Source organism: Desmodus rotundus, chromosome 1 (genome assembly GCF_022682495.2).
Source record: "Desmodus rotundus isolate HL8 chromosome 1, HLdesRot8A.1, whole genome shotgun sequence".
NCBI classification, from domain to species: domain Eukaryota; kingdom Metazoa; phylum Chordata; class Mammalia; order Chiroptera; family Phyllostomidae; genus Desmodus; species Desmodus rotundus.
The window spans coordinates 205,800,262-205,823,409 of NC_071387.1; the positions used below are offsets into that span (position 1 = coordinate 205,800,262).

At 42.0% G+C, this 23,148-nt stretch overlaps 1 protein-coding gene across 3 annotated transcripts in view; it reads left to right on the top strand.

The window, feature by feature from the left end:
- Positions 1 to 23,148, top strand: part of NNT (nicotinamide nucleotide transhydrogenase) — a 76,281-nt gene that overhangs the window by 45,321 nt on the left and 7,812 nt on the right. For all 3 annotated transcript variants that reach the window (XM_045204818.3, XM_053914728.1, XM_024571937.3), the window contains exons 16-19: positions 811 to 971; positions 3,363 to 3,542; positions 9,618 to 9,777; positions 10,561 to 10,642. In XM_045204818.3, the coding sequence (XP_045060753.1) occupies positions 811 to 971; positions 3,363 to 3,542; positions 9,618 to 9,777; positions 10,561 to 10,642 (583 nt within the window). The remainder of the gene's footprint in view (positions 1 to 810; positions 972 to 3,362; positions 3,543 to 9,617; positions 9,778 to 10,560; positions 10,643 to 23,148) is intronic.

Genomic DNA, 23,148 nt, shown 5'->3' on the forward strand with positions numbered 1-23,148 from the left:
AAAGAGGGCACAGGCATTCGCACAGAGGGACTGAGTGCTGTTTGAAATATTGATATGTATGAACAAAACAACATCTTCCTAATCCTTGGTTTCCAGAATAGAGGGAAGCTTATTTCCTCTAAGTACACAGAACTCATCTTAAAAGCAAACATACCTTTTCGGGCTCTAGTTTGGCAACTTCTGTGACTGCTGAAACCCAGCATGAAAATAGAAGCAAAGGAAAAAACCCCACGCAGGCTGCTTTCAGGGTTTCCATGAAAAAGTGAGTCTCTAGAAAAGTGACTTTGTGATTTAAAAAGTCTCGCCTTGCCTCTCAGTCATCAAGTCACTCAATTTAAGGGGGGAACTTCCGTGAAAGTTAAACATTATAAAAAGAACTTCGAGCCTGCAACATATCTTACACTTTGTCTTTAGAAACAGCCAGCAAACGAGCATCTTCTCACCTGGGCTCAGTTAACAGTATCAGAAATGCTTATGCGCTAGGACTTCGTTTTGACGTTTTAAATAAATGAAACATATAACTTCCATGTCAGTCCTATGGGGAAAAAAAGGGACTTTTCGAGACTCCGTGGCCAGAGTGAAGAAACTCGTGTGGTAGAGAACGGTTGAGTGGGGGTGTTCCGTTCCTGCTGCCTGTGGTTATTTGCTACCTGTAGGAACTCTCCTTTGCGTCTACAGTGCAGCACCCGGTGGCCCAGAGCGATATTTTCAATGCCATGGTTTAATTCTAACATCACGTTTCGGTAGTTGCGGGTTAGGGGACCGATACTCGTGTGTGAGGGACTCTGACTGCCATGTGCTCGGCCTCAGGTATCCTGAACTCCGCGCCCCTGCTGCTGCCCGGGCGGCACATGCTGAACGCCGGCCTGCTGGCCACCAGTGTGGGCGGGATCATCCCGTTCATGCTGGACCCCAGCTTCACCACTGGCATCCTCTGCCTGGGCTCTGTGTCGGCGCTGTCCTCGGTCATGGTAAGTAAGAGTCGGGGATGGGAATGCCTAGGAGGCGCGCTTAGCCAGGAGCTGGCAGTAGTTTGTCAGATGAGAGTCTCATCCTATTTCTATGGTTTCAAGACCCCCGACGGAATCAATATGGTTTAAAATGATGTTGGTGTTTATGGTTTTAGAATCTGGAAAGTAGAGGAAAGTGTAAGAAGAAAAGCACTCTTTCTACTTAACCATTCCTTTTAAAGTTGTCACATGTGACATCTTTATTGCTCTGCGGACATTTCACTGGATCGATGTGTTTTAAAGGGCCCAGCATTCATTCATTCATTCATTCATTCATTCATTTATGTTTATTGAATTGAGAGAGAGAGAGAGAAACATCACTTTGCTCTTCCACTTACTGGTGCACTCACTGGTTGACTCTTTCTTGAGTGTGCCCTGTCCGGGGACTGAACCCGCTCCCTTGGTGTGTTGGGACCATGTTCTAACCAACTGAGCTACGCAGCCAGGCAAAACGCCAAGCATTTAAGTCCCATTCACTCCGTGCCTGCTGTGTGTCAAGGCCTACAAAGTAGTTTATGCAGGGAGTGTAGGATAGTCCCTGGCCATTGGTTGCTCTCACATTCATTGGCAGCTATGGTACCAAGTCAAATAATTCTACAAAATGCAATGCACTTAATAAACTGGTCAGTGAGGGAGTTCAGTGAAGCCTTTCATGATAGGTTGGTCCTCCTCTTCCTCTCTAATTTTCCCACTTAGGATGTCGATGCATACAGTGTTCTTTAGTTGTCCATATATTACAATCTAGCATTTTATTTTACCAGTGTGTGCTGCTGTAGCGTCCCGCTCTGTGTTATTAATTAATTGTGTCATGTTTTTCTGGTCTAGTGTGTATTTTGTAGACAGGGCTTATAATTTCAGCTTTTAAAAATAGTTTAGTGTTATAGATCTATAACAATTGCTTATCAAATACTGGCTGCGTGGTTCAGAAACACAAGATTTAGTGTTAAAATGACACTGATTTTTATGTAATCCTAAGAGTTTGGCCATGATTTCAACACAGAACCTTTAGAACACTGAAAAGTGACTTAAAATTCTATCTTTCAGTGACTACTATTATCTAATTTATTCTGACTTTTGTTTTACTTTAAACAAAAGAAAAATAGTTTTGATGTATTTTTATCTAATAGGGCAAAAGAAGTAAAAAAATTTCCCAAAATCAAACCTGTAGCATTGAAATATAAAACTTCAAGACTTGTTAGTTTTGAGAGGAGGTGAATTTGGTATTTAAAAGATACTTAATGACTCTATGAGAATGAGTAAGACAAAACATTTTGTGGACTATAATTGGCTTTGACTTCAAGAAGAAATACAAGAATACGTCCACATAATAAGAAACATAGAATATGTAGGAATATGTGGAATACAAAGCAGAAATCTTTCTCTCCCCCACCCCTTTTCCTTTCCGGTTTAGTGATTTTGGGTCACATTGTGGGCCTTGTGAAAGATAGAGACTTTGGATTCTGTCTATTCCTCCAAGGATATTGATTATTGCTGTTTTAAATTTGTTTTTGGAGGCACCTCACCAGGCTGGGTCCAGATTTCAAACTCTGCCTCCCCTATGGTAGGGGGCAGCTGCAGTCTTTTAAAACAGTTTTCAACCAAAGTTGACATTCGGTATTACTCTGTATTAGTTCCAGGCGTACCGCATAATGGTTAGGAAGCCATACTTTACGAAGTGTTTCCCACGCTATTTCCAGCACCCACCTGGCACCACACGTAGTTATTACAATGTTACTGACTGTGTTCCCTGGGCTGTAGTTTCCATCCCAACAATCTGTTGTTGTTTTATCCTTGACAGGATTGCGTGGAGTCTGCCACATGTGCCCAGTTCAGGAGTCAGCCAGAGATTTGGGCAGAGTTTATGCACAGAATTTCGGGCTTTCTGTTTATAGCCTCCTCCTTTGCAGAATTGACTTTCTCACTTTCCAGCTGCCTTAGCCACCCTGAACCCTACCCTTGATCTTCAGTCTAGTGAGACTGTGGGCTTCTGTTTTGTTTTCGGCGTTGCACTTGGCACCCACAAGGACCTGCCCTGAGGCGAACGCCACAAAAGCTGGGACGTCCCCTCAGTGTGCTTGCTTGTTTCCAGACCCCCGTCGAGGTCAGGCCTGCTGCCCACCACTGCCTGTTGGGGACTCCAGGACTTTTTTGTGGGGAGGTGGTTCCAGGTGTACATTTCTCCATCTGTGGGGGAGTTGGTCAGATAGGAGGCACCTGGGCGTTACCAGCCGAGAAACCTTTATGTAGATATAGTACTCGGAGAACTGGAATGGTCAAGAACCAAGGTGCTCCAGGTCAGAGGCTTTATTTTTTATTTTCTGAGCTCCGAGCTGCGCTTGCCTTTCTCCCCAGGGCGTGACTCTGACGGCCGCCATCGGGGGAGCGGACATGCCTGTGGTCATCACAGTGCTGAACAGCTACTCTGGCTGGGCCCTGTGTGCTGAGGGCTTCCTGCTCAACAACAACCTGCTGACCATCGTGGGCGCGCTCATCGGCTCCTCTGGCGCCATCCTCTCCTACATCATGTGTGTGGTAAGGGACACGCGCCGGCCGACTCGGGCGTGCTCTGCGGGCGAGGCCGGGCCGGGCGGTTCTTCCAAGGGCAGTAGCAACAACTGTCTCCATTTATATTCTCTTCAGCCCGGGTACCAAAGTGTAGCATTTGAATAAGTGTGCTAGGCTCCTGTTAAAGGACTCCAGTGTAGAATTAAATATGAACAAAAATCTTCCCACTCTCTCTGAGATAAACACTTAGGGTTTTGGTTTATTTCCTTCTATTGAATTTTTTGGGTGTATTACATATCTGTGTATTTACTTGTCTGCTCATAAGGGACACTTTTACATTTACTTTTTAATCTTACAAACTATATATTCTTGCCATTTTCTTATCATTAAAAATGCTTTTTAAAATATTATTTTAAGGGACTGTATCCTAATCTATCACATGGATATAAAAAGTATATTTAGTTTTTCCCTAGCGTTGTACCTGTTAGGTCATTTGGTGGTTATTTCTGTTTGTATGTAAATATGTCTTCAGCACTTGAGACTTTTGCCTTATGAGCGAGCCGTAGAAGGGAAAGGGCATGCTCATTTTTGGGCTCTTTCTGCTCATTTCCGAGTGGTTTCCGGGAACTTGCTGCAGTTCATGCTCCCGCTGGTCCTCTGTGGGAGTGCCCTCCTGGAGTTTTGTGGTCGGCATGATTTTTCTTAAAAATAAAGGAAAAAATGAACAAGACAAATACTTTCTAGCTTTCTTTTTTAAAATTCTCTTCTTGATGGCCAGCAGATATCCTGCAAATAATTAAAGGTTTGACTAGAAACCTTTCTCTAATTATAGATACTATTATCTAAATACTAGTTTTGAACGACTGTGAAAGTTCAAGCATGAAGCTGAGTGAAATCAGCATGTGAACTGTACACTTATTAATGATGCAGAAAAGAATGCTTATCCCGCCTCTAGTTTTTATTGCATTATTAAAAAACCTCGTATCTTACAACTGAGAGTTTCTCTTATATTTTAACTGAAAAATTCATTGTAAATTGAATGCTGGATTTATCCTTTTTCTATTAAGAAATTAGTTTTCTTTGGTCATGTTATAAAAAAAAGGGTTTGATAGCCCAAGTTCAAAACAAGTTAAGAGGTTTTAAAATCAAATCCCTCACATTGTTCAGGGAATTTTGGAAAGGTGGAGGTTGTGTTTCCTATTTGAAAAGTGTCAGGCTTTAGGATTTAAAAAACAAACAAACAAATGTTTATGATGAAGAAAACATTCATTTAGTCATATTGGAAATAGTTTTCTCTCAAAATGAACCTTTAACCCTTCCTTAGTTTGACTTGGCTTCATTTGGTGAATTTGAATGACCAGCGGGGGGCAGCAGATTTTCACTAATACTTACAGTTGCGCAAAATACTGATTTAAAATTAAATGAGAATATTTAAGTTTCAACAAAGCTAGTGGCACTCTGGTATGGGGAGAGAAGGGAGGACTTGTACCTGGGTCTTGGAGTGGCATCACAGGTACCTACTTGCCTTTCTTTTTTCTTAAATGGTTTTCTTTAGGTTCTTAAGTTTATCAGTACTATTTCCCCAGTTTCTGTCTGTCTGTGCCTCTTTTATTTCTTCTCCATTTCTTTCCCCTTCTTCATTTGATTTCTTATTTTTGGTTGTAATAACTATAGTATCTTTGATGGTAGCCATTCTATAACAGTAACTAGAATAAAGTAGAAAGAGGCACACATTGAAAATACTCTTTTCTATGTATATTTATGTATTACATCATCATTCTCAATTTTTTCTGTTTCCTATTTCTTGATCTGCTTTCTCTACTTATTCTGTTTTGTTTGTTTGTTTCTCTTTCCTCTGCTTCAGGCATGCCATTTACCGCCAACATACTGCAGATATTTTTTATTCCTATACTGTATGTAAGGCTAAGAGAGTGTTCCCTTTCTTAAGGGAATATGTCTGTGGCCATAAGTATCACACTGGGTCAGATTGATCCTCTGTAGTAGCCAATTTCATTAACGTGGGTTCAAGGACAGTTGAAGCTTTAATTTTTAAAAATTATTCAATTCTGAAAATAAAAGACATTTAATGTGAGAAATTTGGAAGAAAATAGAAAAGGATGAATAAGGAAATAAAATCATCTCTATTTCCATTACGACTTAACTGGTAACATTTAATAAACTAATTATAGTTTTTTCACATGCATATGTTTAAATACATTCTGTGGTGTTTAATTTTCTGACTAACAGTTTTCTAACAGTTTTCAGTGTCTGCTAAGATGGTATTGTATCATACAGACACACTGTAATTTATTTACCCAAGTCCATTTTATGAGCTGTGTTTACCTTTTTTTTTTTTCTTGCAGTATATTCTCCTTGTGTATCTTTGATTATTTCCTTAGGCCAATTTTTTTTCAGTTACTTGGTCAAAGGGAGTAAGATCTTTGTGTTGGCTGTTGAGGTTGATAAATTGATGTCCACAAGGGATTCACCACAGAAAGTCCTCCCCAGTGGGCGATGCACGGAATGGGTGTTTTCCGGAACACTCTCTGCTCCTCTGTCTCATCATCCCAAACCCAAGACAGCAACAACAAAAACAAGCCTGCCGAATGTTTCCGTTTCGAAGACAGACATTTCCACTTCTAAACTTTCCCGATTTCTGACTTCTCACATTCATCTTCCTTGCTTCTCACTCTGTGCTTGTTTATGATAAGACATTTTTTCTTCATGTCTGGCGCTGAGCAGCACGGGGTGGCTGCTCGCCCTCGGGCCCCAGACCAGATTGCCGGCCCGATGCCAGGTGCTGAGCGGTAGTGGCTCCCTCACTCCCCACCCTAAGTCCGGAGGTAGGAAACCCTGTTCTCATTTTACAAGGAAGGTGTTTTAAGATGTCATTTACTATCTGCTTTGTGTTTCTGGAGCCTGACCCGGCACATTCAAATGAATATAATAATTGTTAAACAACTCTTAGACGTATATCGTCTTTGTTAGCTCCTTTCATAGTTTGGAATCCTCTCTAGATAGGTTATGATAGCAGATGCACTATTGTATGTCAATACCTATTATTATTACCAGTATATTTACCGTCATTGTTTTATTACATATCGACATGTGCAAGTCCAAGCCAGAGCAGGGGGGGTTTGTTGCATGAGAGGGAATGGGACACCCCGAGGCGACTGACCAGCAGTCCCCCAAACTGAGCTTTGCTCTGACAGTGAGAGGTTTGGGTGTTCTCTGAGCCCAGCGGGTGGTTGCACAACACCCGGCGTTGTAAAAACCGAAAAGTGTCAGCAGTGTTCAAAGAACCATCTCCAAGGAATGATGTGCCTTATACCCAGATGTCATTCGATATTATTCTTTTTATGCTTTTATAGTCCATTTACTTGGGAAACGGAGCAGCATTTTCAGACCAAATTTTTTGATTTTTGCATTTTGCCACTTGTTTTCAAATGACAATAGAACAGAATGAAGTGGATCAGTGCCAAACTATTTTTTTTTTTTGCCTTGTGACCAATTAATTAGCACCTACAAATCTGAAATGAGAGATGCCAGTAAATGGCATATATGGTGTTATTGCTTTGGTCTTGTCTCTTTTATGACCTTTCCTTTGTTTTCAGATTTTTTTCTTACATTTTGCTTAGAATTATTTGAATTAAGGATCCCTTTAATGTAGCATACAATTTTCATTATAGGGCTTAATAACTTAAAAGGAACAGTCTTGGACAGTGTTGCAAACGCTTTGTCTTGGAAGCTGGGAACGCTTCAGTCTGGGGATCAGTGGTCACATGATAGTGTCATTAATCATTCAAGCACTTAGGCAAGCCAAAAAAAGAAAAAGGAAAAAGGAAACCACGCCCTGAACCCTAAACATTTGTTGAAAATGTGATGTTGCAATGGTAAATTCAGAGATGAAAAATAATTCAATTTTTAAGAGACCACATGGAATTAGCTTAATGGTGATATAATTGTGGGTATGTGTTGAACAAGTTGACTTTGATTGTTAAACTACCGTGTGGTTCCCTAGCCTCCTCCCTAAGGTACCATCAGAAGAGGGTATGCATTAGTTAAATGTCCTTAGGAATTCTTTCCTCCTTCTCCATTTAGTTTTATAGGAAGTAAGGAATGGTTCCTTTTAAGTTAGAATAAAGGGGTTATATGTCTACATCTGTCTTTGTGTCCTGTCCCTCTGTCCTCAGTCCCTTTCAGCAGTGCAGGGACACATCTCCCCTGAGGGGGTAGTGGGTGGGGCTGGCTGTGGGTGGGGAGTCGTGTTTTTTTCTCTGCTATTTATCACTGCAAATCTCCAGGTGCTCTTTTGCTTTTTAATAACAATGTGTCTTTTTTAAAAAAAAGTAATAGATTGATAATTATATACCTTAGAAATGGCATAAACAATGGATCAATGATACATTTATTACAACACTTAAAATAGTGTTTAATAATTTTTGGAATTTTTTTTTGAAGTGATAAACTCAGTTGTGATTATGTAGAATGACTGCTTTGATCATGTACATGGACTTGAACTCTTAAAGTGCCTTTGATTACTCAAAACATCTAACTTCCTGTCTTCTCATTTTTTTACAATTGATTTTTAGAGAGAGAGGAGGGGAGGGAGGGAGAGGGGAACAGAGAGAGAGAGAGAGAGAGGGAGAGAGAGAGAGAGAGAGATTTGTTATTTCATTTATTCATGCATTTATCACTTGTTTTTTGTATGTGCGCTTATTGGGGATCAAACCCACAACCTTGGCGTATGGGACGATGCTGTAACCAACTGACCCGGCCAGGGCTCTCTTTTCTTTTTCTTTTCTTTTACCACCTCACCTCGAGGGGTCTACAAATGAACTATTTTCCAAATTCAATCAGTTACCACCACATTTCAATTGTGCTGTTTGTATGGGAGGGACATTGTTAGGTGATTGTACAAGAACAAGTAGCAGTGCCTTCCTATGGTTTCTTCCATGACAACTTTTCCAGGTTAAATGGGTGGGTGTATATTTTAATGAAACAGAATATAACTTATCTATCTTTTTGGAAATAAAATATTTTAGGAGTCTAATAATGCATCTAGTCACTTCTATTATAGCTTTGTAGAGCTGATTTGGAAAATAAGACTGTAGCGATTTCTGCATGTTTTTTTCTTGACGGCAGAGGGCAGCAGAGCTCTAAATGAAATGAATCCCTACCCTTTTTTTCCTCCCGGTGGCTTCTGGACAGCTTGCAGCTGGTAGCAGAACTCACCTGGGAGATCTCGCGGGTTGCCTTGCAGAGTTTCATGCCCCTGGGCTTTCTCTTTACTCTTGTGGAATCCGAGGGAGTATGGAAGTGCAACCTGCTCATCAGTATGCAGATGGCAGTAACCAGCTCCGCGGTTTTTTTTTTTTAAATTTTTTAAAAATTTTTATTGTTATTCAATAACAGTTGTATGCCTTTTCTCCCCATCCCTCCACCCCACCCCAACTGAACCCACCTCCCTCCCCCACCTCCACCCTCCCCCTTGGTTTTGTCCATGTGTCCTCCATGGTAGTTCCTGTAATCCCCTCTTCCCACTGTCCCCCCCGCCAACCTAAGTGCCCATCAGCAAACGAGTGGATCCAAAAACTATGGTATATTTACACAATGGAATTCTATGCAGCAGAGAGAAAGAAGGAGCTTATACCCTTTGCAACAGCATGGATGAAACTGGAGAGCATTATGCTAAGTGAAATAAGCCAGGCGGTGAGGGACAAATACCATATGATCTCACCTTTAACTGGAACATAATCGATAGAAGAAAAAAGCAAACAAAATATAACCAGAGACATTGGTTTTCATTAATTTCTAATTGTAACTGGTAACTTTCCATTAAGTACCTTAAAAAAATTTCACTCTCTTATTGAAAATATATTTGTGTATAGTTGATTTTATAGAAAAATGTGTGGTTTGCCAGATGTCTTCTTTTCATTTAACTTTTTGAAATAATTTTCAGAAGCTAGATCAAATTACGTGGTTAAAATGTTTTAGATGGTCAAATACACCTCTTTAAATGGCTCTGAATATCATAGACACAGATCATTTTCTGAAAGTTATGTGGATTAAACGCTCACAGCGGGTCATTCTGCGTTCCAGGCCATGAATCGCTCCCTGGCCAATGTGATTCTTGGCGGCTACGGCACCACGTCAACGGCTGGTGGAAAACCTATGGAAATTACTGGCACACATACAGAAATCAACCTTGACAATGCAGTTGACATGATTCGAGAGGCTAATAGCATTATTATTACTCCAGGTAAAGTAAAAAAGAAAAAGCAAACAAACAACCTGTAATAGCTGTTGCAATCGATCCAGCTGGGACCAACTGGGACTAATCTAACTGGGACTTGTTTGTTTTTGAAAACATAAGGGGAACCTAGAAGCAACCTTATCCTTACAAAGTGAAAAATACTGAGAATTCTCAGCTTAGGTTAATATTTTGGGGATCACACAGAGATTCAACAAACTGATGAAGTGTATGTACCATGTCTCTCAGTGGTTCTGCACAAATGTATAAATCATCTTTGAGTCTTGATTATTTATTGATAATTTTTGGGCCTGCTGTCAGGATTAAGTTTGATATAGTATATGAAAGGATCTAGCCTTCTCTTTAGACTTGCTCAGTAAGTGTTAACCTGTTTCTTTTTAAAAGTAAATACTTAAAAAATCATTGCGAATCCTGTGGTTTCCAACAAGCTGAGGTCCCCCGGCCTGGTAGACAGAGTCTGGGAGTCTCAGTTTCTCACTTTGGTTTCATTTTGCTTCGAACAATTGACAGGACATTGGTCAAGTCATTTTGTGCAGATCTAGCAGACCTGCACCAAATTGTGGCGGGATCCTTAGATTTTGAAGTTGAAATTTAGGCCAGTATTTTAAAAAGTCCACATTATAACTTTGCTTTCATTTCTAGTCCTACTATTGGACTGTTGTTTTTGGCATAAAAATGTTTTGATCAAGAGAGAAATTAAAAAATTTCAAACTAAAAAACGTATTTCAAACTACAAACCACCTTCTTACGTGTTGGTCCTATTCCTCGCAGGCTACGGTCTCTGCGCAGCCAAGGCTCAGTACCCCATCGCCGACCTGGTCAAGATGCTCTGCGCCCAGGGCAAGAACGTCAGGTAGGCGCGTGCGCGGGGACTCGGCGTGTGAGCCCGAGGAAAACTGGACTGTTCTTAGAGGACTGTGCCTTGTTCCTGTAACCTTACGTGCAGTTTCTGTTAATGAAGAAAGGAGTATTGTGCTTAGTAAATACAGTTCAAAGAGCATACATAAATAGGAAGAAGAAAAAGGTAACCCCAGTCCTTATTAGCCTTTTGGCCCCCTTTCCACCACGGAAGCATTTACTGTACAGGCGAGAGCGGTCATTACGTAACTGTGAACTCGTTCAACAGCACCCCTCCCCCCATTTCCGGCGCTCTGCGGGTTCAGAGACACTCCTCTAGGGACCAGCTGCAGAAATAACCGGAGGGCGCCTGTCTGCCCCTGCCCCGGGGGTTGTGAACGGTGAGAGCAGAGACATCACTTCAGGAGATGGGCTCACGTCCCGGCCCCGAGGCCCGAGTGGAGCAGCTCAGAGTCCACACCAACATCAACCAACAGAACCTGCTGTGAAAACGGGCGAGTTCTAGAGCAGCACGCTCCAGGCCGGTAGCCCCCAACCTCACGAGGCCATCGAGCACTTTCCTGGGCTTAGACTGGGAAATTGAGTTAAAAAAGTAAAAAAAAAAAAAATGTTAAATTTTCAATTACAGTTGACATTCAATATTTTATTGGTTTTGGTGTCGGGCATAGTGGTTAGACGTTTATGACTATTTCTCAAAGTGCAGCTTTGCATAAAACTGCAAAGCTAAGTTGCAAAAAACCCTGTTCTAGCCTTATTCTTAGTATCTGGCTTTCGCTGTCTCTGTCTACTAGCGTGGAACCTAAATATAGGCTTATTTTAAAGATTTTTCATTTATTTATTTTTAGAGAGGGAGAGGAAGGGAGAAAGAGAGGGAGAGAAACTTCAATGTGTGGTTGCCTCTTGGATGCCTACTGGGTACCTTGCCTGCAACCCAGGCATGTGCTCTGAATAGAACCAGCGACCCTTTGGTTCACAGGCTGGCACTCAGTCCACTGAGCCACACCAGCCAGGGCCATATAGGCTTATTTTAGAAAGGGAGATTTTATGCTAATATTTATTCCAGGATATTTATTAATGGGGAGAAACAGAAGCCCTGTTTCTCTGCGGTTTGATTTGGGGAAGAAGGTCAGGCAAGGCCTTTGAACTACATCCAGGTGTGGCTGTGGCCTCTGTCGCTGACACTGAAGGAAGCCATTGCAGGTGAGAGGTCTTTGAAGAAGGGGACCCCGGGAAGCCTGTACTTGGGCTAACATCAGACTCATTCAGCTCTCGCACTCTCAGGGTGGAAGAGGCTGCTGAAACTTCTCTTTTTATGAAACATCCACTTTTTGAAATACGAATTGGAGCAAAAGCTGTGGCGGCCAGTTGCCATTTGGGCAAAGGACTCTGCTCTTGGGAGGATAGAAGAATGGCAAAGGGGAGCACCCTGCATTTCTAGATCATTCCGCAGGGCCTTGGATAGAGAGCGGGTTTGAGGGATGTACCAGTGGGGACAGCAGGAGCGGACCCTCGTGGCTCCTGGCATCTGTCCTTTGCACCTTTGGATCCCTGCTCTGGAGCGCGGTTGGGGGGTGGTGTAGGCGCCGTGTGGACTTCTCCCTGGGAGGAAAGGCACACGGCAGGCCGTGTTCTGTGGGGGAGCAGGTGCATCACTTTGGGAGACAAGATAACTGTGATTAAGTAAATTAGTTTGTTCACCAGGATGTTAAAGTATGTTGACAAAACTGTTGATGTCCATACATAAAGATTCCTTGTAGATGCCAACCTTACATGTTTGCCTCAGGGCAGATGATAAGAAAATGCGACCTGGCTGGTGTGGCTCCATAGATTGAGTGCTGGCCTGCGAGCCAAAGTTGCTGGTTGGATTCCCAGTCAGGGCACGTGCCTGGGTTGTAGGCCAGGTCCCCAGTGGAGGTGTGCGAGAGGCAGCCAATCTGTGTTTCTCTCCTTTCCTTCCCCCTCTTTAAAAATAAGTAAATAAAATCTTAAAAAAAAAAAGAAAGAAAATAAGTGAAATGGCGTGCCTCAAACTAGAACTAGTCAGGGTGTTTGCATGACTGCATGCAGGGTCCCGAGCTTCAGACAGAATGTCTCAGCTATTGGTGCTGGTGAGAGACTCCTGATGAAGTCAGAGCATGACCTAAAATGTGCATCGTAGGTGGCATTTTCTTTCTTTCTCCTTTTTTTCTCTCTTTCTTTTTCCCCACCCTTTCTTCTCTCACTCCTTCCTCCAATCTCTGCCATCCGGCGATCTCAAGTCTGTGTGTTTTAAATACAAAGAGTTAAAATACTGTTTTGTGGCAGGCCTAGCATTCCTGGGCTTTGCAGGGTTCCCACAGTTAGTATGACCTTAGATGCACTGCAGACAGAAGGTCAGAAAGGTCGTTGACTCTGTGTCATCATCTCACATAAGAAGTCTCATTTCAGTAACTTGTTCCTGGTTTCACATAGGCTCTGAAACGCTGCTTCCCTTTTTATTCACGGCTGCCACTTAAAGCATTTGCAGACCTACAAGTGGAAAAGATGTGTTAAAGAATCTTTAATGATTTTCCTAAAAAGAAATGGTCTCTCTGTATTCAATCCACATGTGAAAAGTCGAATGTATTAGCAATGCCTTCTCTCACCACATAAATGTTTAGGAAATGAGTGGCAAACATAGTAAAGGAGAGAGAGACGGCAAGAGAGAGAGAGAGGAGGAATGATTCAGTTGACGTTGCTCTCTGTTTACCACTGGCCAGCCTGTGTCCACTAGACACCGTGGAAGGTCGGTCCAGAGTTAGGAGGGTGCAGAGCTGGAGGGCATCGTACGGCTGCTGGGCAGCTTGATGGGAGGCAGGACATGAAGGGAGTGGAATAAGCAGGTGGAAAAGATGATCTGAAAAGAAAAGGGATAAGACCCATGAAAGTTTAGTTTCTGACCTCATTAAAGTTTGCATTTTGTCCACGAGGACCATATATATACACTGCTATTTTCGGGTGGCATCTGCCATGCTGCCTGGGAAAAGTAATTATTTGACTGAAGATTTATGGGAGATATTTAATTGCGTTAGCATATAATAGTTTTTTATTTTTACTATAGTAGGTTGAACTTTCCACATGGCTTTGTAACAAGCTATGTAAATCTCACGTTTGATTTAAATGGGGGAGAGCTGTTCTTACGAATAAATGATGACTGTGGATTACATATTTTTCCTTTCTTCCGTGTGAAGATGTTTTTTTGAATTTAAAGGGAATCATAGGAACTTTGTTGGCTTTGCTTCGAGTGTGTCGTCTTTTCCTAGCAGAACTGCGCATTTGCTTTACAAAGTTAGGAATACGTATGGACAAGCCGCTGGCTGCTGTTTCAAGAGGCAGACCGTCTTTTCCAACAGGAGATGGCTGCCGCGGTTACCTCGAGCTTTAATGAAAGAAGTCTGTATTTACAGTTTGCGGTCATTTAGCCCTTTCATCACCCCTGGCGCTCCCGCCTGTTCATTGAGCACAGCTGCGGGGCTCTGGTTCGAGGAGCTCTTGGAGTCCCAGGACCCCAGCGAGCCCAGCATCCAGATGTGGTGACGTATTCGCACCCGTCCCTGGTGGAAAGGTGCCAGCGTGGACATACGACTGTCATCAGTGAGTTATGCCCACGTGGTGCCAGGAAAAATTGCATCTGTCATGCAGACTGACTTCATGGCCTGAGCCACCCCTGTGTGCCTTCCCTTTGGCCACAGCCACACCATGGTCCCGGGCAGCTGAGGGAGGGCAATGCGGCCCAGGTGCCCAGGACGCCTCTGGAGCTTACCTAAGCTACGCTCGATTTCCGAAAGCATTTCCATGGGAAAGCTTACAAGAACGTAGACATTTTTTGTCTTTATTTCCCAATCCTTGCGTTGATACGATAGGCTTTTCCTTGCAAAGCAGAGCTTATGTTCCTAGCGAATAATTCTTAGGAAGAGGCATAATTTTTATTTTATTTTTTACAAGCAATCATTGCTTGATTTTCTTTTTATGAAGCATTATTAGCTTGGATTATCACGGAAGTCTTGAATTTATCAAACCACCTTTCAACTTCTTTGATCGACTAACTGATGTTATATATCGCTTTCATATTGATGTTTAACTATATCTTTCTATTCATAATTTATTGATAGAAATTTATCGCTGGGCACTGAGAAGAATGCATTAGCCCAGTTCCCACTCTCAAAGCTTATAGTTGTAAAAAGAAATCTATAAACAAATAAAGCGTCGATGAACTCTGTTTACTGTGACGGTTTGCTCAGAGAAGCAGCGCAGAAGTAGGGAAGGAATGCAGGGGAGAGGGGCAGGTGACCGCCCGGGGGACGTTGCAACCTGCTTATATTACTCGTCATGCAAGGATTTTTGCAGGTTTTTAAAAGTAAATATTAATTTTTTCATCCTCTGTCTCAACACATCTAGCTGCCAGTGGTACCTACAGTTTAATAGTGTTTCACAGTCTCGTCTGACACGGCTATAGGTGTAAATATATGTTATTTTTACTAAGAAATCCATTCTTTGGAGGTCCTGGAAGATTTTGTTGTTCTAACTGAATTTTCCCATATTTCAGGATTCAATGTATTTGAAGTAAGCAGAGTTCAGCTTTCTTAGATTTGTTATGTTTTGGGGGTGCCGGAAGAGATAAGACGTGCAAATTTATAAAGGTACATGTTTCCAAAGAGAATAGAAATTACACCAGATAAAAGGTTCAGTGTCGTATTTGGGTAAAGAATAGACATTATTTAGCATTTCATGCCAGCTCTGCAATACTTTCTTTTCAGACGTGACTGTTTGTGACCATTAATGGCCATTCACTGAGCAAGTAAGTACACTCAAGTTTGTGCCGGGCACTGCTCTCGGTCTGTAGGATGTATCAGTGAGTGCACAGATCACAATGCCTGCCGCCGCGGAGTTCACATTCAGGGGGAGGCTGGTTAACAGGCTTCAGATACTCTAAACTGTGAGTCACTTATACCCCATTGTGCTTCCAGTTCAGATGCGAGTTGAAATAAAGTGTCACTTTCAGAGTTGTAACTGGCTCTGTTTGGTGACAATTTAGCCAGTGCTTCTGGTTTTCTGAAAGAATATGGGGTGTTTCTTTGCCTTCCGGAAAAACGTGGTGGCTGGAGAGGAGGCATGGTGGGAGTTATTTGTGTAGTTGGTCGAAGGAGTGACACTTTCGGTGGAGTAGAGGAAAACCAAAGAAAGTGTGGGTCTTCATTCACATCTCTGTTCACCCTATGTATGGATTCGCCAGTGACCTCTCAGGTCAGAGGTGACTATTGTGCCCATCTTCCTTCTGGATGTGGACTGTCCACCGAACTTCCTGTCGCTTTATACCGCCCACCACAGAAGACTGTGTTAGAAGCCTGTGACTGGCTGCTTTTATCAAGCCTCTGCCAGCCGCGCATTCCAGGCTCATTCCTTGGACACTCTGACCATCAGGGTGACTTTGGGTTCTTAGTGCTCGCATTAGTCACAATAAACTCCCTGAGCCGATTTTATTCAGAAAGGTCCATGCAAACATGGCAGAGTGTAAAGAAATAAAAGCCCTCTTCTCATTTCATGCTCCAGTCCTTCAGTATCTTGCTTATAGTTTGCATTTTGTGCTCACTGGCCATTGCGTTCCAATTGCCATTCAGCAACATCAGACAGAATGATACAGTTACGGTTTCCACTGAATCCCTGCAGCATGGTCAGAATGTCATCGTCTGGGACAGCAGTGGCAAAGTAGAAGTTTAGCTTTTTCTCTGGTATCGTTCTTCACAGTCTTGCTGGAAGTTATTTTGAAGTAAAACCTGCTTCAGTAGTGCTTCTGATTATCTTCAGGGTTTGGTAGCTGGATTGCGTTAGGTGGTAGAGAAGACATATTTGGGCCCCATCTTAATAATCTCCTCCGAGTGGGCAAGGTAGTATCGTGCCATGGTTAGTGTTGCACTCAATGGCCTGATCGCATCGTCTTCAGATGACGTGTTATTCTTTGGGTGGCCTCCGTGGCACAGGCCACATGTCCACATGGAAAATGTGACCCTCGCCCTTCATCAAACCTTCCCCTATTCCCCGTCATTGAACAGGTTCTACTATTCTCTACTGGAGAAATTGTGCCCCTGAGACATTTTCATAAGCTCTTTAACCTTTGTTGTCTTCTTCCTGGAGAAAGACAGGTCATGGCCGAACAGCAGGCTTCAGATCAGAGCAGCAGCTCAGTCCTCACTCGCTGACAGGGAGATGCATGCTGTTCTCTCGTTCTGCTGTTGGAAAGTCCTAGGGAATGAAATGAACACTTTCTTTTTCATTTGGAGTTGTATGAGTGAGTTCGTTTGGACCACTGCTTGTAGGAAGGACTTTCACAATCTTGAAAGCTGGATGTCTGTCCTTTTGCCTAAGAAGCTTTGCCAGAAAGTCGGTTCCCTCATCTCTGTCATTGATCAGGCTTTGTGGACGCGGTCCACCTTGGGAGGAAGACTTCTTTCCCCTTCGCTTCCATGTTCCCCTTGAGACGGATAGGCCAGCCCCACCTGGCTGCTCGCAGCCTTTCGTCAGCAAGGGGAGTTCACGTCACATTGACCCTCCTTCCTTCCTGTTTTATAAGGTTTTATTCCAAACTGCATCTGCTAAAATCAATTCTTTAAAAAATAGCTTTTTCTTGCACTTTCAGTAAGTGACATGTAACTGTCCATCAGAAATTCGGATCAGAATGTGATAAACGAAAGAAACCTGCCTTTTTCAGATGCCACCTTACTCTTCACAGGTGAAATGCACAATTAAATTAAAAAATACTGAATATAGTAGCAAATCGTTTTATTACCGCCACAGGCCCTTCTCAGAATGGAACGTTGCCACATGCAAACACAGAATAAAAGGTCCTTAATCTGTAGCCCTTTCCAGGGACTGCTTGTTGCAACCCAGGGGAACTCCCAGCCCGTTCTGTGACTGAACAATGTGTGCACGTATATGCTGCAATTCTAAATACAGGGTTCCTGCCTTAAGGAACAGTTGGATTGGAGGGTCTTTAAGATCTGTGTCAACTTTTAAGGTTTTATTGATCTATAAATATTTGTGATTCAAACCAGGAAGAATAAGTAGGCTTCTAAGGAACCCTCCTTTTATTTTTTTCCTTTGCTATGTCTTTTTTCTAGTTAATTTGTCCTACTCCTTGGAGCTGAGAATAACGTATTTTGGTAAATGGGGGAAGCTGATATTGGGTAGGCAGAATTCCAAAATCCTATCAATGTACATTGTCCTGTAGTTTGATTTTTAAGATGGAAAACCCAGTCACAGAAAGGAAATTAGCCCTTTGAATATCTTGAGTATGAAAATAGATTTTGCACAGTGATTCCCAAAACATATAAAGAGATTTAAAAAATCCAGAAATCCTTTTCACAATTTATTTGCAAGAGGCTGCAAAATGGAGAAGACACTCTACATACTTTGGAACAGGGCATGGTCGTCCCTGTGTCGGGGTGCGTGGCTCTCCTTCGTGGTTTATTATGGAACTGAATCTGGGTGCTCCCATAATGCAGGAAGGAGAACGTAGTTCATCTGAACAGTTGTGGTGGGACGCATGAGTCTGTCTCACACGCTGGAATATTCCCGCATGTCCAAGAACAGCTGATACAGTGCACCCTGGTCAGGGCATATCAGCGTCCAGACAACGGTCGGGACGCATTGTCTCCAAGGCCCAAGGTCGTAGAAGTTCACCTTGTTGTGCCCCCTTTAGAGCATGTGGGATCTGAAATCTAATGTGAGGCAGTAAAAACGTTTAAGGATGAAATTGATATCATATAAGACGGGCTTAAGGTTATGGTTTTTTAAGAAGTTGCTTCTTCACCAGATTTTACCCAGTTCATACGATATTCATGGATAGCTCTTATATACACTTTTACTTGTTTTTATTCTTTCTTGATTAATTTAAAAGGCTCTGAAGACCAGGTTGTTTCATTTGAGTGGATTATTCTACAAAAAAAAAAATCCAAAAAACAAAACTGGGCCTGGGTCTATGTTTATTGGTGAGTGAAGACTTAACCTTTCTTATGTAATGTTCTATGAAAGACTCTATCATTTTCATATATGTATGAGAGAGGAAAATAGCAAAAGTGTTAAAAATTTTCTCACTTCAAGGTAATTGAAGAGATTGCCCTGACATGGTGACATTTGTAAGTTGAGGAAATAACACTCTTTGCCCAGTAATGTCTGTGGGAGGGTCAAATACGGCCTTTTGAAATTTGACTCTATCGCAGTAAATCTGTATTCGAATATTAGTTGTGACCGAGTTCCCAATGAGTTCAGGGTTCACAATCGTTTGCCTCAGTCTGTGTTGACGATATAATTTCTCTAATCTTGATGTAGTTGTAAGTACAAATAATGTCTGTCTTTTGTTGGATTATATTGATATTTACTAGGATTTCAAGGTAAAAATTAGAAAGCCACCTTAGAAAATGCTGATATCAAACCAACATTTGTTTTAATGTAAAAATGTGCTTCTTTTTATGTAAATGATCACTAAAATGTCCGTTTAAGTGAAAAATACAGGTGAACATTAATTACCAAAATGTATTTGAATATGATGTCATAACTATAGGTTACATTTATGGAAGGCTGGTGTGTGCCAGCCATTGGTTGATCTAAAGTGCTTTGTGTGAAAAGCTCTCTACAGAGGGCGTCTCACCGAAATCTCAGTGATCCTCTGGAGACAGTTTTCATCGGTCCCACTGTTCCCATGAGGACAGAAGGCATGCAGATGTAAATTGTCCCATTTTTTTTTAATCCTCACCTGAGGACATACTTAGTGATTTTAGAGAGAGGGGAAGGGAGGGAGGAAGAGTGGGAGGGAACATCGAACATCAGTTGTTTGCTTCTTGACTGGCTGAACCCACAAGCCAGGCCTGTGCCCCGACCAGGAATCGAACTGCAACCTTTTGATTTACGGGACTATGCTCAGCCAAGTGAGCCACACTGGCCAGGGCACATTGTATGAAGCAAATGTTTTGAACTCAGGCGGTGGGACTCTAGAGTGTTTAACTGCTACTCTGTACAGCTTCCCTAAGTTCTTTGTCTAGAAGGAGATGTAGAAAGTTTGTGAGTCGGCACACCACGTGGGGCACAGTATGTTGCTTAAAACCCTCCCCATCTTAGTTGACTATTTAGACTCAAGAGCCAGGCACCATGGGGACTGCTGAATAAGCTGTGGCTCTGCACTCCAGGAGCTCTTAGTCTGGAGCCTGCAGTTGCGCCCACCAGTCACGAGGACACAGGCATGGGAAGGGCAGGTGCGTACAGGCAGCGTGGGGCAGCGAGGAAGGTCTTCTGTGATCTTGTTGCATCAGTCCTTTCCCTTCTGTAGAATCATGTTGTGGTCAGGGACAGTCGACTCTTGTTTCGTTAAGCATGTACACAATATAAATTATTTTTTTGTAGTTCAAAGGGAAGAAGTAAAAGGCCAGTAGGTTTTGCAGTTTGGAATTCTGGATATTCTTCATGTGATGATGGAACATTGATGAGCTTTGGGCCAGCGGTTCCTGGAAATTGGCGGTGATGGCCAACCAATGTCTGATATAATTAACTTTAATATGTACTTTGGAGATTAGCCAGTTACACGGGCCAGAATTGTTATAAACTCACATTGCCTCATCAACGTGCATACATATTTCTATAGATGTAGCGTGTTCTGTTGTTTCTCTCAAAACATTGGCATTCCGTTATAATAGCCTCGCGTGTGTTTTTCCTCCAATCTTAGCGTCTTAAATTTTAGTATAATAAATTATCGTGCAAACAGACATAAAGTGATCTGTCCTTTGGGATGTTCAGCATAACATGTTGGTTAGCTTTGTGATTATTTACTCTTTGCAACTAGCTCAAAGGGAACATCATCTTTATGGAGTCTGCAGTTAATCACATATTACAATGATAACTAATACATTTAGAGGTTTTTGATTTCTACTTTGGTCCAAGGCACCTAAGAGAAAGCATGAAGATGATATAGCTAGATGGATTAACTTAAAGATAAGCAAAGGCAGTATTAAAAACAAAAAGTTAAACAAAAAAAATGGAATCCAGGAGGAATACAAAATCGAAATCCAAAAGTAAATCACAATGTGTATATTGGCTTATTCAGCTAAAATAGAAGCCCTCGTTCATGGCAATCTAGGGCTGGAAAGGGAGTTTGTGGTAGGCTGCATAATGGCTCCCAGATAAGTTCCTCTCTTAATCCTTAAAGTCTGTGGATGTGTGGCTTTACATGGCAAAAGGGACTTTGTAGGTTAAGATGAGGAATTTGAGACAGAGCAATTATCCGGGGTTATTCAGGTGTGTCCAGTAGTCACTAGGGTCCTCACAAGAAAGAGGAAGAAGGGTCAGGGTCAGAGAAGGAAATGGGACAATGGAAAGAGAGGTCACAGTGATGCAGCTACAAGCCAAGGATGGGGGGTGGGCCGCCTCCTTGAGGCCGGAAAAGGCGAGGAATGGGTTTCTAGAGGAAATGCAGGCCTGCCCACACCTTGATTTCGGTGCAGGGACACTGGTTCTGGACTTCTGACCTCCAGAACTGCACGAGCATTAGTTTGTGTTGCTTTCAGCTGCTAAATTTGTGGTCATTGGTTACAGCAGCAATAGGAAACTAATTCAGACCTTACGTGTCCTGTGGTACAGTGACTCTTAGTCTTTTTAAGACTCACCAATCAGGTTTTAGAAAGAGGAAGGGACCTGGGGAAAGAAGAAAATACTTGTTTGTGATCAGGAGGATAGGGAGATTAAGTTTTTGGTGTCCAAAACTATTATTAACATCTCAGAAGACTCTCAGATGAGTAATTCAAGGCAATTAATACTCCAGGATTGAGTTGGAGCAACGTCTTAGGTTCTGGAAGTCCCGAGTCCCACCTAAGCCTCTCCTCTCTTTTTGGTAGTTCTGACCATTGGTTTTGATCCCTTCCCCCTCCCATACCTGCAGGGCTGTCCCAGCTGCTAGGACTAGCTTTCTCCTGTCAGTTGCCACCCAGCCATCCTTCGCATTTGTGCGTGAAATACTCTTCACTCCACTTTGTGCTGAACGGGTGGTTAGTAATCAGCTCTCTCTCCCTGATCCACAGAAAAGAAGTCTGTCATGTTCCCTCACTGGGGCATTTGTTTTAAATTAACAGAAAGTTTTTTGTTTTTTTTTTTTAAATTAATTCCAATTCTTTCTTTTGCATTTGAAGACCATTTTATTTTTTTCTGTTCTCCAAAAATGAGGACTATTTGCTCAACTTCTGTTTTGTTTGGTCTGCTTGAAAATAATGTTTTGCCTTTTGTCTAGCTTGCCAATTTTTTTTTTCACTTAGAGTGTGCTGTTTTCTAAGTCTTTGGGTATTTTGTGTTTTTCTTGAACCTCTGATGCTTTTAAGCAGCAGCTCCCTGAACTAAATCTAGTTATTTAGTTACGTCATTGGGTCTAGTCAGTGACAGAGGTAAGAGCACTGGTTTGTGAATGTGGGAAAACAAACCTGTATTAATTTGGAATGTTGACTTGAACTTGACACGGTTGAAATACAAACTGGCATTACTCTTGAATGAAAATCGGCTGACAAATAATACGTTAGAATCTGTAAAGGGAAATGACCTTTCTAAACTAGAAGTTTTGATTTTAAGATGTTCTGTTTGAAATTATTTTGTTCCATCGTTGTTAAAAACAAAAGACACATCAGGCTCCTCCAATTTAATTATAGGATCTCTGCCGTTGGAGTACACTCTCTGGGCCTCTGGTTCTCCCACATAATACTTAGAAGAATGTTGAATTAGTACCCATATAAACCAAATAGTGCATTAAAATAAGAAATTACAGTTCCAGTGTTGTAAGTTCTTCTTGGCCGAGATTTGGTTTGTTAATCTTGGTAATCTATTTTGTTAGGCATTTGTAAGGAACTGTTAGCTGAGGAGAAAGAAATATGGACTCTGTCCACTTAATCAAATGCCCATGGTGCAAAAAGTGTAGCAAAAACAGTAAACTGTGTCTAATAATCACTCATTCTGATCGACCAATTTCAGTAAAATAGCTCTCAGAAAAAGCACTGATCATCTTAACTTTTTTTTTTTCTTTCTCTGGTGAGGTAAGAGGAAGGGACGGGCAAATTGCTTTGAGATCTGTTTAAGATCTTGCAAATGCCCCTCATCAAATTTACTCCCTAGACTGAATGCGTGCTGCCGATTTTTATCCGAACCACTTTTATTATGATGGTTGCAAAGTGGTGGTTTTATAACCCACCACGTATATCAGCTGAGGGTCTACCACTGTAGGGTAGAGTCTTCCTCCCTCCGTCCCTCTTTCCTTTCCTTCCTTCCTTATGGACTTATGAGTCTGTTATCAGTCTTGACTCATGAATTCCCATTTTCCCCAGTGGTTTATAGTCTATTGCTATCCTTATTTATTTTGCTGCTCAAGTTACTTCCTTATTTCTACATACTTTAGTGTCCTGCATGCCTTTAAAGCCTCATGTCCAAGCCACTCTCTCATGTGCATTCATTTTGCCTTGTGCT